Below are 19078 nucleotides of genomic sequence, written 5' to 3' on the forward strand. Positions count from 1 at the left end.
CCTCCATGATTGATGAGAGTGTTCAGAGTGAAGCTCTGGTTTTATAATCAGATGACTGGACTCATTATATTCACTTTTGCCTTAGGAAAACTTACTGGCTTGGTATCATCTGGCAAACCATCATCTGCATTGTTGGGTTTGTTCTCTGCCACTTACTGCTTATTATTGATTTGTAAAGCACAGGAACAGGGTTATGATGAGAGCCCATGAAATTACAGCACAACCGGTGCTAATGGAAAGGACTTCATTTCTTATCTTGAGGGAGGCAGCATCATCTATCGAAAGTTAAAGTGTATTTCCCTGCAAATATACTTTTGTTTCTGAGGCACCTTTCTTCTCTGTTTGAATGTCTGAGAAATGAATGATCAGTAAGCCACCAGTTTTCAGTCTTTCTCTGTAGGCCAAACTAAAGATGCTGTTGACAAGGAGGGTTTTTAAAAAATGCCATATTACCTTTCCCTCCTTCTGATTATGGCAGACAGTTGGAGAAACTAGGTGGCAGAAAATTTCTGGCTGCTGACAGTGGGATTTCTGCAGGTGGGAACTGTCATTCAGAGACAGGAATGGTGTGGTCAGACCTGAAATAGAGTAAAGGGGCCAAAAACAAATCTTATTTATGCTGAAGGCTCCTACTCCTTCCTTGCTTTCACACTCTCCTTTCTTTGTCCCACTCCATGAGCTACAGCTATTCCCATCAATTACTTCTTTGGGCTGAAGTTCTTGGTTCTTGAAGAAAATAATGCAATTGCTATTGCAATATGCATATAAACATTTAAGTCCCAAATGCACCCCTCAAGACTTATGTACTGTACCCAGTAGGGACACTATGAATCTCTTCCAGATGTTGGTTTCATCAAGGTCTACTTATCAAGGTCTATATTGTTTGTTTGTTTTTCTTTTCTCCACATTGCAGGGATATTTTATATTAATATTTATTTTGGCCTCTGAGCATTTTAGGATTCCCAATAAGACGTCTACACCAAGAACCTCTACCCTCTTTCCTATCTCTGGTTGAATAAAAGTACATTATTCATAGAATCATAGAATGGTTTGGGTTGGAAAGGACCTTAAAGACCATCTTTTTCCAACCCCCCTGCCATGGGCAGGGACATCTCCCACTAGACCAGGTTGCCCAAAGCCCCATCCAGCCTGATCTTGAACACTTCCAGGGATGGGGCAACCACAGCTTCTCTGGGCAACCTGTGCCAGTACCTCACCACCCTCAGAGTAAAGAATTTCTTCCTAATATCTAAATCTACCCTCTTTTAGTTTAAAACCATTATTCTTTGTCCTATCGCTCCATTCCCTGACAGAGTCCCTCCTCAGCTTTCTTGTAGGCCCCCGGTAGGTACTAGAAGGCTGCTACAAGGTCTCCCTGGAGCCTTCAGTTTTCCAGGCTGAACAACAACCTCAGCCTGTCTTTGTAGGAGAGGTGCTCCAGCCCTCTGGAGCTATAATTCAGTGCATTATAGAATGAGACTTTTGTACCCTGTTTTTAAACCTCCATAAACACACATTCTGTAAAAAGAGGGGTCTTGTGTTCCCAGTGACCTCTGAAGTTGCATGACAAGCCAAGCTATGCAACCATGCAAGTATTAACACTGGCAAAGGAGAGAACCCACAGACAGAGGAGCTACAAGGATACAACCAGGCATTACAGAGGCTGGAATTGCAATGCACACACCAACATGACACTGCAGTGACTGACTGTGTCTGGGCTGGCTTGCTTGCCCTCTGCATTAGCCATGGCTGCCCTGCTTCCATCTGTAGGGTGATTCTCCACACAACACAGGGCAGCCGGTAGCCCCACTGCTTGTGATTTAATGATCTTCCACTCAGTTACCACTAAAGCTCTTTCTACTGGCCTTGGCTGTGAGAGTTTTTACTTTAAAACAGTTACTATTTGGTCAGCATTTGTCATAGGGAATGAGCAGAGAAGTCCTCACCTTATGGTAAGTGGGATGAAAAGCTTTGCACAGTAATTTTGAAGGAAGTTAGCACCCACCGATTACTCTGAAACAAGTACTAGCAGTGCTTTTGAAAAACCTCTCTTTACAAAGACCAGAAAGCTTGAGAGGAAGAGGAGAGCGAGAGCAAAGCTCATGCAACAGAGTGAGCATGAAGTTAGTATAAACTGAGCTGCTAATGAGGGGGAAAAAAATAAAACAGCCTTCGTGTTTCCCCCAGGACGGACTTTTCCCTCCTCCCCTTGCAGGCCGCTGGCGCCCTTCCCAGCAAGCTGGGGCTGGCGCTCCCCGGGCCTGGCAGGGCCTCTCCGGCACTCCAATAGCCAAAACAACGTGTGAGTGGGGTTGGGGGGACGAGGGGGGTGCTCCGTAATTAATGGTCTCTGTTTTCCTTCTCTTTGTAACCCTTCACACCCAACTCCAGTTCTGGGAGGATTTGGTGGTGAATGGCAGGTATTCTGCTTTCCTTATCATCTTTGGAGAATTGCTGGGGCCTTGCAGTGGTGAACAGCAAACACAGTTCGCCTCCAGGTTGCTTCCATGCAATGTCCGTGGCTCCTCTAGCATCAGGGCTCGTCCTTGATTAAAAAACACCGGTTGGTTGCTTGGAGAGTTTGGGTGAGTGGCAATGCAAAACACCAAGTGGTAATACAGTGCTATAACCATGGTGACAGATAGCAAGTACTGATGGTAGCAGTATTAAATCTAAACTATGATACAAAAAAACCACCAGCTGCAAGTACTGACTGTGCTCATACCAGCTCCCAGCTCATTGCCCACACCCCTCCCTGAGCATCTGGCTGCCTGGAAGCTGTGCGAAGAAGAGGGGGAAAGGTGGAACAGCATGTTGCACATGGCATGTGTTTCTTCAGGAGCCATAGGGCATGCTGCAGTTAGCACTTTTAATTGCATTCTAATATATTGTTGAATGTGATTAACCTGTTTTGCAGTATGTATTTACAGAAGAGAGAAAACAAGCATTTATTCTCAGCTAACAGCTAAGCAGCAGCGTACCTCTACACATTATTTGGAAAAGTTTGTCCTAATATTTATAATTCATTTCTGATATATTTAAACAGGTGGCAAAGGGTGTTTTGTTGTTGTTTGGTTGGGTTTTTAATTTTTGGTGGTTTTTTGATTGTTTTTCTTTTGCTTCAATTAGAAAATTATTCATTTCAGTATCCAAAGTAGAAAAACAAAATTTAGAAATAAAACCAGTTGTTTTGCTGTGTCTGATGACTGACTTTTCACATAACTGACATTTTACATCTGTACATCTCCTAGCATCTTTAAGAAGGAGTTGATTCTTTCAACTCTGATGGATTGCCTGAACGCATGGTGGTGTGGCCAGTCTTCTGGGGATGAGGGAGATGAGATATGAGAGACATGACTGGCTTTGCTAAATTAGTATTTTGGTCATGGGCAGATGTTTTTGAAATGGAGGCGTGTCTTTTTTCTTCTCCATAAGACTCAAAGAAGAATAGACTGTAATCTGGGAATGTATTCAATATGTGAAATATTCATAGGATGGGGGGAAACTGCCAGGAGTCAAGCTGCAGTGGGTGAGGAAGGGGCTGATTTTCTTGCAATTTCAAGCTTGCAGCTTGCTTGCTGTAAAGCAAAGCTGAAGAAAACAGCTCTGCATGACAAAGTGCCTAGAAAAAGCTTTATAAACCTATTTGGAGTTGTTACAAATCCATTTGAGTTAGGTCCACCTGATTCAGCCACTTAATAAACCAAGCAAAATCTTATTTTGTTAAATCTCTTAAAGTGACTGTTTAGCTGCAGGCTTTGCAGCATTGCTGGCAGGTTGAACGAATTGTATTGTATCAATTAAGACTTTGCTATTGGTTGATAAATTTGGAGAAAGAAGTGGTGGGGCAGTCATGTGTAATACCACTTTCAGAAGAGAGTAATTTCTAGATAAGGCCTACAGACAATTAAAAATGTTTAACTGAGCGAGATATGTCCACGCAGAGTTGGGCTGGCCTGTTCCTGTTGCTCATGGCTCATTTTGCAGAAATGTTTAGTGTGATTTACTACAGAGTCTCATGAAATTTTATGTGGAGATACTAGGCTGAATAACTGATGGTGCATACTTCTGTAAATGGAGAAATAAAGTTTTTAGTTCACAATGCCATTTGAGAACTTTTCAGCTGAAATTAACTAGTAATACCACTGATTATGTTCAAGCCAATAGCAAGTAGTCTTACAGTTTGTCAGCTCTATTCGAGTCTGGGGAATCTGCCGTTACTTCTAGTCATTCTTTGCCTGGGAGACTTCTGTTGAGAGTAACTTAGTACCTTCAGAGTTTCCTTTGTCCATGCAAAGACTAAGCAATCTATAGATTTATTATTTCAAGATTATTTTGGTATTACACTGGCTAGAAGAATTTATGTATTGGGGAGCTATATTGGGGCGAGAGCTAACAGCAATATTGCAATTGAAAAAAAGAAAGGAAAAATTTGAAGAAACTTCCTCAAGTGCAGAGCCATTTTCTTCAGGTTATTTGAACCCTTTAGGTGAGAGTGTTAAAATTGGCTTTAATTGACCTCTTTTAGATGCCTGTAAAATGTAGAGCAGTCTTATGGCTATTTAGGAATATGTTATGCAGTTTATCTGTAATGCCAACAACTAGATGCTGGTTCGTGGGCACACAAATATGTTTGTTGCTCTGATAATGTTTACTATTAAATTTCAGCTGATTGTCCTTCTGTGGAGCCCCATAACTTGTTTCTTTACAATACTTTCTTCCACTTTAGGCACTCAGTCTTGATCATATTGCACTGTGCTTGGAAGCATGATTGAACAATAAATTACCTTGCTTGCAGAAAACAGGCATGCATTTTTATGCTTCTCCTTCCAAAAACTGTCTCAGTCTCAGCAAAACTGATGAGCTAAGACTTGTGTTTTGACCCCATGAATTTATGCACTAATTAATCTTCTACTGTTTTGATCTTAACTAAGCTCTTTTTCTCATTCAATATAAAACATCTTTCCCCACTCTTGAATTCTTTATTTGTTGTTTTCTGCCCCCTTTCCAGTTTTTAAACTTAGTTTTGACCTTTTGATCAAAAAACAAAACAAAACAACAGTGTGATTCCCATCAGTGCCATGTCTTCAAGGTAAAATCACCTCACTAGTACCTCTCTTGTAAAAAGACATAATTGTCTTTTTGTCTCAGATTGACTGAGGGTTTTTTTTTGTTTTGTTTTGGTGGTGTTTGCTTTTCTCTAACATCACAGTAGTGACTATACTCAATTTGTGCACTTATTTTCAGGATCGTTGCGTACCAGGAGATGATTGCAGCCCTACCTTACACAGCCATTGCTGCTGTTCTATTCAGGTGAACAGATTTCTGGCTCCCTCCTGCATGTATTTGTTTGTACTTGGCAGAATTAAAATCGTATTTTTTGATTGGCCCACCTTTTTTTCCCAAGCAACCCAGAGTTCAAATTAATCATTTTTCCTGATGCTTTGCTTTGTATTTGTTCCCTTCCTAACCTCTGTGTAGGAAATTCAACTCCATTAAAAATCATGTCATTAATGTTCTCTCTCTCCTCCCCCCCCCCCAACTTTTTTTTTATTCCTCCTTGACTGTTCTAAGGTGAGTACAGGAGCCAAAATTTAACAGCTCAGTAGCTTTTCCAACATCTGGTTGCCTGTGCCAATGGCTTCTAACCTGTACTTGAAAGGTCATTGTCAGTAAAAATGTATAGTTGATCATCTATGGTGTAAATCCATATTAAGTCTTGTGAATAAAAATATATAAATAGCAGCCTGTGTTTTCCTAATGGTTTGCACTTACCTAATTCATTAAACTGACATTGTAAAATCACTTTGTAATAATATGTCTTTATGTTTTAAACAAGATCTCTCTCCCAAAGTGGAGTTCTCTGGCTATGCCTTTAATATCATAATTTCCAGAATCTAATGGGTAGTTCTGTAGGTAGTTCTGAAAAGGTTTATATGTGTGTATGTTTTGTATTGTTCTTTATTTCAGCTTTATTGCTTTTGAGTTTTATGAGAGTTTAGTAACAAAACATTCTTACAATCTTCTTCCAAGTATTAAAAGATGGTCACTTTAATTTCCAAGCATGGTTATTTTATAATGTAAGTTCATGCTACCTGACACATTAGGATATGGACTTGCAACTATAAGCAGTAGGTTACCTGGGATGGAATTCGTCCTTGACCCTATCTAAATCCACAAGCAGGGTTACCGCTGGGGTCAGCAAATACCCAGCACTTAACGCCATGAGAAAACAAAATGCTAGGATGCTGCTGCAAACGTAATTAAAAGTGGATTTCATCATTTGCTTTCTTTTTCTCTTTTATGTAACAGACGGAGACGGGAAGGACTACTCTTGTCCTCAGCATGGAAGGAAGAATGCCCGAGTGACAGCAATTGGCTGTCAGAGGCTGCTTATTTACAGGGTTCTCTAGGGACCGTCCCCCTGCACCTCTAACTGAATGTATTAGCATTCTGGAAGGATTTATTATACCAGTACAATGCTCTGAAACTCTTATGGAATGGTGCATTGACAAATAGGAAATTTTCCTTTGCTTAAAATAATTAATCCAAGTATAGAAATTGAAAATACCAATGCTGTTTCTAAAGCAACGTCTCATCACAATTCTGTAAATCACTGTTTTAACAAAGTACTAGAGTGTACAAAACACAGCTAGAACTTTGCTCCTGGATGATTAAATTACTGTAGTAACCAGCTGGTTACTTATTTACGACTAGGAGTGCTCAGTCTTGTCTGTTTACAGAAAATCCTGTGTGTTGTGTTTACCTGTTAGAGGTGATGGTTGCTTGTTTATTGAAAAATATGTTTTTCTATATAAGATCGTCACACCAAAATTGCAAATCCTGGAATGATTTGCAGGAGATTTCTCAGTCTGTGCAAGAGACTAAGCTGCCCTGTGTCCATCAAAATTAGCATGTATTGCAATGACAGTGTGCAAGTTAAAAATCAGTCCAGGACTAGGTCTTAAGATTGTTGATCTAGCAGTACTTAGTTGGAAGATTATGTAGTTTCAAATATTCTAGGCATATTTATATAAGTCTGGTATGCATGTGTAAAAATGTAAATTCTCTTTTTGCCAGATATTAAATATAATTGTCTGGTATGGGGATGCTGGCATCTTGGAATGCCAGTAGAAAAGCTCCTGCAGCCACTCTGACTCGAGTGACCTAGGTGGTAGTGATGGAAGAAGTGAAACCCATAAAACTCTACCCTTCTGCTTCCCACTGAAAGTAAGGCTGGAAAATGGAGTTTCCCACTGTTTTGTTTATCATATTGCAGATCTGCTGCCAGAGGGACTCCCAGCACTGTCCCAGTCTTACAAGTCCCATATGTTAAAAGTTACTTTGCTGCATTACAGGAGATGCCTTCTATTGGCACTGTCTTCATGCTTACTCTGGAACACATTTGGCTTGACTACAGCTATGGACTCTAAACCCAACATAGTTTTATTTCTGGCTGACGATCTTGGCATCGGAGATGTGGGATGTTATGGGAACAATACCATAAGGTAAAAAAAAAAAAAATTAAAGTCAATACAATATATAGCATAGAATATCTTGGGTAATTAAACCTAATGATAAAATAAGAAACATTCTTAAGTCAAGGCACTGGTAATTCAGGAATTTGTGCATTTAAGTCCTTGTTGTATGCATGCACACGGATTGAGGCCTAAGTAAACAATGTACAGTGAACAAAAAAAAAATCATATTTTCATTTTGATCTTTTTAAAGTTCTTTCTGAGAATTTCTCCCCCACTCCCCAATGTGCTAACTCTCCCATCACCTGTTTTGGTAATAAGGTTTTCTGTCGTTCTTGTTCATGAATTTCTTTCCATTTTATACATAGTTAAGCCTTCCTCTGTCCACCCACTGTTTTTCCAGAATCCCTTGTCCACTTGCTTGCTGTCTCCTCCAATACACCCCAGTCTAGACTCCTGTGGGCTGACACAAATGAGTCATTGCATGGTTAAGTTCCTTCAAAACCGGTGATTACATTCCTTCAAAACTTAAAGGCAAAGCAGAAGTGAATGGGCATTGGGAGCATGTCTTATAAGCCTCAGCTCATGCCATCTGAATGGTGTACAACCTTTTGCTGGCAGGCTCTGTGCTCATCTCCCTCAGATGATGGTGGTGGGGTTGTGCAGAGGAATAGGCTTCTGGAAGACCATAGTCCTCTTTTGCTGGTGGTGAAATAGTCAGGAGACCTCTTTGGTGGTGTTGTAGTCCATTTATGTGGGAGAGCTAGGCTCCCATAAAAATGTAAGCACATAAAGTTACATGTGAAATGTTAGAATATAAAATATTAAAATATTAGTTGAAAGTAAAGTTACATGCAAAGATGCACCACTGTATTATGAAATAAGTACAGTGTTTAAAAGTATGGAACAGGAAAACTTGGTTCCAATAACTCTAGATACTCTGGGAGACTCTCTGGCTTAATTAACTCTGAAATTCAGGGTCCAAATGGGCTGACAAAAGCAACTTGCAGGAAGTATTTGAATATAAAAATATAACCCTCCTTAGATAAATCTTTCCAGTTTTATTTTCAAACTAAACATTACCAGCAAAGCCCAGATTTCTTTTCAGTGTTGCCAAATGTACTCTATGGCTATGTCCCAAAATGGATTCTCCAGTGGCTACAGCCTAATTCACCCACTGTATCAAGTTTTGTTACTATACTAGTCCTGCAGCATACAGAAAATAACTTTTTGAGGAAATGCTGAAAAGCTTCAGTTCTTCTTGGAAATGTATTAAAATAAGGTTTGGGTTACTTTGCTTCTATTGAAATTGAAACTCTGTTTTAGGACCCCAAACATTGACCACCTGGCAAGAGGAGGAGTGAAGCTTACTCAGCACATTGCCGCAGCTCCACTCTGCACTCCCAGCAGAGCAGCATTTCTCACTGGCAGATACCCCATCAGATCAGGTTGGGCCCATTTTGAATTTCAAATTTCTATGTACAGTGCTGAGGTACTACAATAACCAATAAGAAGGAACAGAGGAGAATTCAGCTACTTCCTCACCCTGAGTTGGAAAGTACATTGCCAGTGGCTATAACTTTATATATGTGACTTCTGAATGGGAACCACTGCCTCACCAGCTGAGACACCTTTAGCCTTACTTTGTAGGATTCAGGAACACTATATGATAAAAATAGATATATATGGAGAAATGCTAACAGTAATGTCTGTCATTTCTTTACTACAATAAAACCTGGGGCAAACTGTTGGAAGTCGTCTTGATGGTGGTGGTTAGAGGTGAGGGGTTGAAACAGGGCTCCCAAGAGAAGTGAGAAAGTTCGTAGCCAAAATAGTGCAGAAAGTCACAAAACTCCAGTGAAAATGGAGTGTTGGATCCACTCCTCACGTACCTAAGGCACCTTTTGGAGGAATTCATAGATATCTTTCTTTCACTAGGAAACATACAGCAAAATTATATGCTTAGTTTAGGAGACCTACATGCAAAATCTGTATGTTGGGTAAACTGTATATCACTTAACATTGCATGACATCCCCAAGACAGGGAAATGCAACTGTTATCTGTCATTTTAGACTAAGAGCAGAGAGACTAAATTAGCACAGTTACTCAGAAAGGCAGAAAATAAAACCTGCTATATAATGTCCCTATTGATTAATTCTTAGCTTGATGGTAAATCTGGTGCCAAGCAGTATTTGTTTTGACGGATAACTCTTGACTATCTGAAGCACTTAGGCACACTATTGATAATGTGATGTGACTGCCTTCAAGATATGCTTGGCAGAGTGAGGCACTCTGCTGTCTTCAGGTTAAGCACCTGATCTGGGGGCCGAGAGGAGCAGCCCAGCAAGCAGAGTGCGGGAGGCTGGCAGGACTGACCTAACTATTTCCATCAGGGATGGCTTCCAGCAATCGGTACCGAGCACTGCAGTGGAATGCTGGATCAGGAGGGCTCCCTGCAAATGAAACAACTTTTGCCAGGCTTCTACAGCAACAAGGCTATACCACTGGGCTGATAGGTACGTGAAAAATTTTAGCATGAGTCTGAAGGATGACCTGGTTACATGAAGGGAATTTAGGGATTGTAATTGCCCTAAATGGTCCACAAGTACTCTCCAAAAGATTGAGGAGAGAAAACAACTTTTATTTGCAAAACTAAAAATACTGTGGTGTAAAGAGTTTTAAGAAAATACAAATGCCTGTACAAGGTATGGGAAACAGGAAGGATTAAAACTGTCTCATAATTATAATGGGTGAGAATTTATTTTACTTGGCCTAAGACTTTTCAATGGTTGGTCCACTGAGAGAGTTTTGTTAACATAGAGATTGTTCCAAATAAAACAGTCTTTAAGTATTTCACCTGCCTTTATGGGTCAAGAGGCAAATAAACCAAAGAGGATAGGGAAAGAAAGAAATAAAGCTTGTACCCACAGAGCAGATGGTCTCACAGGTGAGATTGTGAGGTCCCAAAGAGTCATGGTACTGTAGCAGTTCCCTCAGATGAAGCCAAGATGCAAAGATGTCAGAGAAACACTGCCCTGGAGCACTTTCCTCTCTGTGACTTTGATCAGACTTCAACAGTTTCAAGTTTCATCATTCTTTTGCCAAATACTCAAAAATGGACTGGCTAAGTGTCTCTTTTCACTTCTATTCTGCTTTTACTACTGCTCAAGTGATAGAAACTTCTGCAATGGATGCCTTAGCATGAATTAATAGGTAGGGTAAGCACTGTGTCCCTTAAAGTGAAGGGGTTCAGCTGTGCCAAATGTAGTCATCTCCAAGTTCTGGAAATAAATATGGCTGTATTGAATCACAAACTAATGAAGTGAATCTTTCTGGCTGAGTCTATAAATTACTTGGCAATCCTGTAACCCAGCAAACATCAGGGTGGTTTGATCCAGCAGTTTTCTAAGCAGGAAACAGCTTTTGTCTGCTTGCTCTGTTAGGGAGACTGGGCAAGGACAGTGTGAAAGGTTGGCATGTAGCTTTTTCTCCTCTTCATGTTGAGTAGAGATAATGCCTGGGAAATCATCTTCCTGAGTCCGGTGATCAAAATGTTTGGTAATGTAGGCAAAAAGTTTACTGGATCTTCTAGTAAATTTGTAACATGATATTAAAATGAAGTTGCAAGTAAAGCATTTGAAAGTTGGGAAGCAAATGTAATAAAGCAGATGGTGATTTGGAGTACCATAATCCCCTGATCCTCATTAAAAGGTGATTAAAATCCCATCCCTATGTGACCCTCATCACTTTAGTAGCTGACCACCCTTCAGATTTCCCTGTTTATTGCATGACCATTTGGGGATTGCACATCATGATACAACATTCACCTGATCAAGCACCGATTTCTCCGTGCATCCTTATGCACCTCAATACTCTCCTGAAAGAGGGAGTGACTCACCTAATCCCCAGGCAGATGCTTACAATGCTACCTTGGGCTCCTTTTGAGTTGTCCAAAGTTGTTTGAGTGTTCTAATTTCTGTCATGCTTTAAAACTTTCAGGAAAGTGGCATCAAGGTGTAAACTGTGAATCCTTCAATGATCATTGTCACCATCCTCTAAATCATGGGTTTGACTACTTTTATGGCATGCCTTTCACACTTCTAAACAATTGTCAAGAAAACAAACCTCCGGAGCTGGATGTAGCCCTTCAAGCTAAGCTTTGGCTTTACAGTCAGATAATTATCATTGCTGTGATCACTCTTACCACTGGAAAACTGACTGGTTTGATTTCTATCCGCTGGAAGATAATTGCCTGTTTTACTTTGGTGGGCTGCCTTTTCTTCATTTCATGGTACTCTAGTTATGGCTTTGTGCAGCACTGGAATTGTATCCTGATGAGAAACCATGATGTCACTGAGCAGCCGATGAGATTAGAGAGGACTGCTTCCCTTATGCTGAAAGAGGCAGTGTCATTTATCAAAAGGTAAATGATTTTAGTTTTCTTTAAAAGTGGGAGAATACTCTGGGCTCATGGAATATTATTTTTTTCCCGCAATAACTATAGCTGTATCTTGATAAGTTTGAAACTCACATCCAAGTTCCCTATTAAAAAACCCAAACGACTTAAATTTTAATTGCAACTGCCCACTTTGGAAGTAACAGCAAATGAGAAGACTTTTCACCAAATCACACATGACCATCTCACCATACACTGTAATCTGTACATAGTTAATTCACTCCAAGATTACCCAGCTAATTTTTACATTTCACTCTACAAGCCTCATTTTTGCTTTTTCTCGTAATCCTTATAAAACACACAGATAAAAGGTGCATGATGCACAAAATCTTGTGAAAATCTGAAAACACTTGAATTCCATTTTCATGTCATTCAGACACTTGAAAAGGAAACTGGGTAAGATCATTCATTTACTAGCTTCAAGTTCCTCTTTGGCCTGCACAGCTGTTGATAAACAATTCAGTGTGCCAAATGTCGTTCTGGAAAAAAAGGAGAATAACTATTCTTTTCTTAAAATATGTGAAAACAAATGTACTGACAAGTATAAAAGGCCATCTTAGAAAAGCCATACAAATCTTAAAGTAAATATAAAACTGTATCCATTTGCATTTAATTAAAGAGGCATCAGAGCCAGGCAACTGATTCATTTAAGCACTGTGTAAATGCTATGCCTGTTTACACATTGGAATTTGAAATAATCTGGCTGGAAATGATCCTTCTTGCCTTCATTTTATGCAAGAAAACAATAATTAACTATGATCAATGAGGTTCAGTATGTGTGGGTACAGTATAGACCCATTGTGTCTGTGCATGGATGAATACGAAAACTCAAAATATTACAAATGTACATCAAAAATTATGTTCATTTTCTGTTGTTTTTAAAGAAACAGGTATGGACCATTCCTTCTCTTTGTTTCCTTTCTACATGTTCACACCCCTCTCTTCACCACAGCAAAATTTCTTGGGAAAAGCCATCATGGTTTATATGGAGACAATGTAGAAGAAATGGACTGGATGGTGGGTAAGTATTCTTGATGAAGGATTTGTTTCAGATACATATGCCTGTGTATTTTAAAGCAGGAGAATTAATAAAACCAAAATATCCACAGCAATTTAAGCTGTTAAAGACTTCTCGTAGTGCATTGCAAAAGGTTATTACTGAAACATTATAAATGTGGGGTGATCTTTCTAATTGCTTAATAGGAAACTTGCTGTTGCTCTTCTTAATTTTAAGGCAAAATTCTGGATTCACTTGACAAGGAAGGTTTGGAAAACCATACGTTCATATACTTTGCCTCTGATCATGGAGGACACTTGGAAGCTCAGGATGGCTCTGCCCAGCTAGGTGGCTGGAATGGTATTTATAAAGGTAGAAAATTCATTATGGCCTTACATCTAGGTTAGAAACAGAAACAATGAATTTGCCTGTCTGCAGCTGTCAAGGCTGGAGTGAGTTATATTGTTTTCTAGCTTGAAATACAGGTGACATTCAGAGGTAATTTAATCTTAAAGTTACCTTTTCTTTCAGTAAAGTGCAAGTGTTATTACACATCTCCTTGATAAAGGGATTGTATAGTTTGATACCTGTAAACTATTCAGTGTTCTCAAATGAAAGTCACTGAAAAAAATGTGATAGTTCCCTTCATCTCTCTCCTCTCCCCCTTGCCACCTCCAATAGGACTGTTCCTGATTTGCTTGTTTCTTTTCTCATTATCTTCCAGAAATCATTGCTACTCACCTAATTGTTATGAAATAGGGTAAGGGCACATTGTGCTATGACTTGCAGCAACCATGTAGTCCCTCTATGCTTTTATACTCTATGCAAAATCGGTGATTAGTGTAAGATCTGAATGACTTTGGTGGTCTACAAAGACCTCACTCTCTACCTTCTAATCTTTGTGCTGTGAATAATGCTTCAACCTGCTCAGCAGTGCGGTAGCATTTTCAAGCCAAAAGGATATGCATTCTTTGCATATTCTCCCACCTACCCCAGCAGCCCTGTGTAATCAGATCACCTGTCCTGTCATTAATAGGTGAGAGCATGCACTGGGGGAAGGAAAGCTCAGGGTGTAGGCTCTGTTACCAGCAGTGAATCATCTACTTCTTGTCCAAACTTCTGATGTGTTTATTTTCACAAAACAGGTTTCTTCCAATTCAAAACCTTCTTGAACCTCTCCACAGGACACAGACAAGGTCAAAGATATGAAATTTTGGCTTCCATGTGATGGATGCTTTGCTGCTGAGCAATGGAGTTTTTGGCTTTTATGAAAGAGAAGGGCTTTCAACTAGTACACAGATCTTCTATCTCACTCCATATTTCCTGTCTTTGCTTGATAAATTATTTGTTTTTATGGATAATAAGACTGATGCATAACCCTGATGGGATCTAGCAAAGGCAGTGTTTTTGCCATATTGAATATCTTAATTAAAACAGATTTCTGCTTTCAGAGTTAGTTAAATATTGTCTTAATATGTATTGAGCATCAGAATGTTTTATTAGGTTAGTTGATGCTGGTAGCAAGTTGGAGAAAGGTGTTTTCCTGCCATTTTAAGTAATGTGTATATGGCTTGATTTTATAGGTTCCGATTTTTTGCTTCTCAGATGTTCAGAGATGTTGCATTAAGCATCGGGAGAGTCAGGTCCAAATCTCAATTTCAAAAATGTAAAATATGTATAAGGCATATGGAAATGTAAGTGTTAAGGACACAGATTTTGAAGGGAATCCATGGCTACAAAAATAAGATTTTTTTTACAGCTATTGATTAAAGTAGGATACTAACTCTTAAGTCTTGTGTAGGTTTAAACAGAATATCAAATATTTCTTCAGTCTTGTGAGTACTTCCTCTGTGAGTTCTTCCTCATGAGTTTCCCTCTGAAGTGCCATATGTTGATTAATTTTACTGCAGGTGGAAAAGGCATGGGAGGCTGGGAAGGAGGGATTCGTGTGCCAGGAGTATTCAGATGGCCAGGAGTGTTACCTGCAGGCACAGTTGTCGATGAACCTACAAGTCTGATGGATATTTATCCCACAGTTGTTCATCTGGCTGGAGGAATATTGCCACAGGACAGGTGTGGAGATGTTTTCAACAAGAGAAATTCGTAGGAGAGCTAACTACTAAATAATTAGTGTTGTGTTTTTGTTTATGTTTTTGGTTTTTTTTTGTCATCCTTGGAGATCCCACAAGTATTCCCTTAGTCTCAAGCCTAGTCTAAAATTTTAAATGAGAGAACAAATCCCCCCAAATACTCCCACAGGTATGCATGTGGCCAGAGGAGTTGCTCCTGCAAAAGACCAGGTGCTTCTTTCAAAAACAGGTTCGGCATCTCTCATGAAAGAATTGGTGGCTGAGGTTCTTCTGGTACTGACAGACCTCTGTTATGGACACAAATCCCACTTTAGATTCCTCCTAAAATGATTAAATCCATTCTTGTCCAACAGATTTCTAAAAGCTCCTTTGAAATGTGCTATATGTAAACAATTATGAGATCAGTATTGATTTTCTGAATAAAGGATATTTTTCGAGTAGACCAAACTCTAAATGGTGTTTAAATATTGCTAAATGGAATGAGTTGACCCAGCTATTTTAAAACTAACTAACTAAATTAATTAAAATCTAGGTATTTAAAATACTGGCTTGACAATCTTCTGGCTGCTCTAAATCTATGAACAAATTATTCTGTAAGCTGTCTCTAGCACCAGTGTAGCTAATGCAAAATCACTAATAAGTATACAGTTCATACTGTCAGGCTTGTCCCCACCTAAGTACATTTCTCCCCATTACGTTAGGGTGATCGATGGACGAAACTTGATGCCTTTACTGCAAGGAAGAACTCAAAGGTCAGAGCATGAGTTCCTGTTTCACTATTGTGGGTCCTACCTGCATGCAGTGCGGTGGCACCAAAAGGACAGTAAGTGTAAACATTTGTTCCATGTTAACTACAGAATATGAGGTTTCTCCTCCTGTTGGCTGCTTTGCAAATTGACAGGTTTATTATATGATAGGTGTTTATCTGTACTGATATCTGAGATTCTTGAAATTGTTATGCATGATATACCAGTACTTCTAGCTAGCTGGAGGTGTCTTACAGCAAAGAGAGATTTGTAATAAAGGAAATGTATTATAGGAAGTGGGGTGGGAATAGAGGCTGTCTACTACTACACTGGAAGATGGATGTTGTTGTCTTCATATTTCTAGTGTTTTCCATCTTCAAAGTCATTCTCAGTGCAGAGGATCTGGTTTGTGGTGATGGGAGAGCCACAAATGAGAAGAGGTATCTGTAGTAAATAGTCATACTCCCTGAAGACACTAACTTGAAGACACTTTCCATTTTCCTCCATTGTCTTATAGTCGTGCCATAAGTTTTCTTTCCTGCCAGGTGGAGCCATCTGGAAGGCTCATTATGTGACCCCAGTCTTTCATCCACTCGGGGCTGGGGCTTGCTATGGAAAAGGAATTTGCCCGTGTTTTGGGGAAGGCGTGACCCATCATGAGCCTCCATTGCTGTTTGACCTCTCGTGAGACCCTTCTGAAGCCAAACCTCTGTCAGCTGACACCGAGCCCCTCTTTGACACTGTGATAGAGCGGATTGGGAGAGCCATAGAAGAACACCGCAGGACACTGACTCCAGTACCGGAGCAGCTCTCCCTATACAACGTCGTCTGGAAGCCGTGGCTGCAGCCGTGCTGTGGGACGTTCCCATTCTGTTGGTGTGATAAGGAAGGTGACAGCACACAAAATTTGTGAGATGAGTGATTGTTAACATGTCCTAAGGCACTAAGTCCTCTGCTGAACAAACCTTCAGAAAATAATCAGGTCTTTCCACTGTCTGGCAACCAAAGTGGCTGAAAATAAAGAGAAGTAATGTTGAGTAGAGATTTTCTTCTTTATTCTTCACCACTAGCCAGAAGTCTAAGGAAATCCTGTCTTTTGTGGTAAAGGAATTGAACAGATGGATACTGTGTTGTTTTTTTTTGTTGTTCATTTTTTGTTTTCAAATTTGCGTGTAAGAGACAACTGTAGAGGTATATGACTAAACTCTGTCAAATTTATGCCTGCTCAACGAAGACAATTGGAGAACTCTGCAGAGAGCCTAGTGTATAGTGTTGAGCAGGCATACAGTAAGAAATATTGGACTTACAAACACTACATGTTTGCTGTTGTGCCCTGTGGTCTATAAATCATACTTATCCAACATAGCAGTTTGAGTCATTATAGCTTCCTGTATTTTTCTGTTATCTTTCCAAGAATATTGTTGAGACGTTGAACAATTGTGAGTTTGTGGAGGATGCTCCCCAAGCTGTAAATAACTTCTTGAGTAGAAGAATAGAATAGAACTTGTATAGAACTAGAACTTTGAATAGCACTTTTTGAAGCTGTAAATAACTTTTTGAATAGATCTGCAGCTTTAGGTGAGTGACGATAACACATATCACAGATAGTAGAAAGTACCCAACACTGAAGTCCGGTATAACTCTGCAATACTGACAAAAGAGAGAGAAGCATTTTGCTCTACAGAAGGAGGTCTTGGTGCATACTAACTTGGCAAACAGCAGTTTTATTGAATAAAAGATGCCAATTAAAATGTTTTGGATAAATAGCCTGCACTGTTTCAAAGTCAGTTAGCAAAACACGGTTCATTTGAGAGTTATATTGGAATTAGTGCTTAAGAATATTTGGCAGCAGTATACTTATGTTTACAAACTGTAACTTGTAAAAATGGATCATGCCAATACTAGTTAAAACAAAAAACAAAACAAGCAAACAAAAAAACCCACTAGTGATGTGATCCTAGCTAGACTTTCTAAGGAGGCATGTAAGTTTGTTTGCACTGAAGTTTGCAGTGAAATTGTAGAGATTTTAGTGCTTTAACTAAAGCACTTTAGTGCTTTTAAACTGTATTTTTGACCGTTCTTTGCAGTATGTAGATGAAGTCAGAGTCTATCATAAGGATGCTGCTAAAACTCTGTAGAGAAATTGAGCTTTGAAGTGAGTAAATGGAAAGTGAATGTTTGTAGGGATTTTTTTATTCTCCTATGACAGCCCCTGCAAGCATTTTACTTGCTCAGCCGGTTTAATTGCTTAACAGTTTTCTTATCATCTCAGTGTTTTTTCATAAGCATTACATTAAGAAAAAATAATAATAATAAAAAAAAGATTTCTGTTTGTGTCATTTCAATATTTAGCTTCTTCAGTACAGTAAGTTCACTCTGAAAACTTGTCAGAGTTATAAGAGAATATATCAATGTCAGTGTCTCCTTGTAGTACTGAGACGTGAGAAACAGAGAGGCAGTATAAAGCACACAAAAACTCAAATGTTTTTGCTGGCAGAGAATTCACCAGTAGTACTGAGTAGTGAGGAAACAACAAATTCCTGTACTTTGGTGTAGTTTAAAAACAGCTGGAAAGGAGGAAATACTGCAGGGCTGGGAATGCAAAGAAACATAATCCCCTTTCTGCTTCATTGTTACAAACCTTTTTTTTTTTTTTTTTTTTCTTCTCCTAATAAACGATCTTGGTTTAAAAATTAATTCTGTTGGAGACAATAAGTTATCATAGGTGTTACCTTTGCTTTGGGTCACTAACATAGTGGCGAGTAATAGGATGTAAGGGCTGTACGAGCAGCCTCCACTTCCAGGCATAGTTCTATTACTAGGGAAAAATTCAAAGCGTTTATTATTATTATTATTATTATTATTTCCTTGTTGTTTTAAAGACATGCCAGCAGCAGCATGGGCACATCTTCAGTAGTGATCACATGGTCAGAACAATGGAAACAGTCTAGAAAACTGAAAGAAAAATTTAGTCATAATTTGGACCAAAGACAGATGTAATGTAATACTTACATTATTGGCAACTTTTAAAGACACACCTTTCCCAAAGTGTGACATAATTTTCAAGAGAGACAATTTTCAAGAACAATCTTTGCACCAGAAAGATCACAAGCTGTTAAGCAATTGTACCAAATAAGTATTATAGTCAAGTAGGCTTTAGTAAAAGTAGCCAAGTTTGACACCTTGTGTCTTAAAAGGTAACCAAACATAGTCATGTGTGCAAAGAGGTCAACAAACAAAAACCTGCCTCCAGCCGTGGTTATCCCTGCCAATGTGTTACACAAACCTGCCAGGTGAAGCTGCTTCATCT

At 39.3% G+C, this 19078-nt stretch overlaps 1 protein-coding gene across 1 annotated transcript; it reads left to right on the plus strand.

The window, feature by feature from the left end:
- Positions 1–1121: 1121 nt before the first annotated feature.
- LOC106035756 (arylsulfatase D-like) lies at positions 1122–16891 on the plus strand. The gene is made up of 11 exons (XM_013180804.3): positions 1122–2302; positions 5248–5313; positions 7359–7508; positions 8805–8926; positions 9873–9995; positions 11479–11902; positions 12820–12956; positions 13170–13304; positions 14843–15005; positions 15724–15845; positions 16314–16891. The coding sequence occupies exons 2-11, from the start codon at positions 5267–5269 to the stop codon at positions 16454–16456; spliced, it is 1566 nt and encodes a 521-aa protein (XP_013036258.3). The 5' UTR covers positions 1122–2302; positions 5248–5266; the 3' UTR covers positions 16457–16891.
- Positions 16892–19078: the final 2187 nt, after the last annotated feature.

The sequence above is a fragment of the Anser cygnoides genome, chromosome 1 (genome assembly GCF_040182565.1).
Source record: "Anser cygnoides isolate HZ-2024a breed goose chromosome 1, Taihu_goose_T2T_genome, whole genome shotgun sequence".
In the NCBI taxonomy this organism is placed as follows: Eukaryota; Metazoa; Chordata; class Aves; order Anseriformes; family Anatidae; genus Anser; species Anser cygnoides.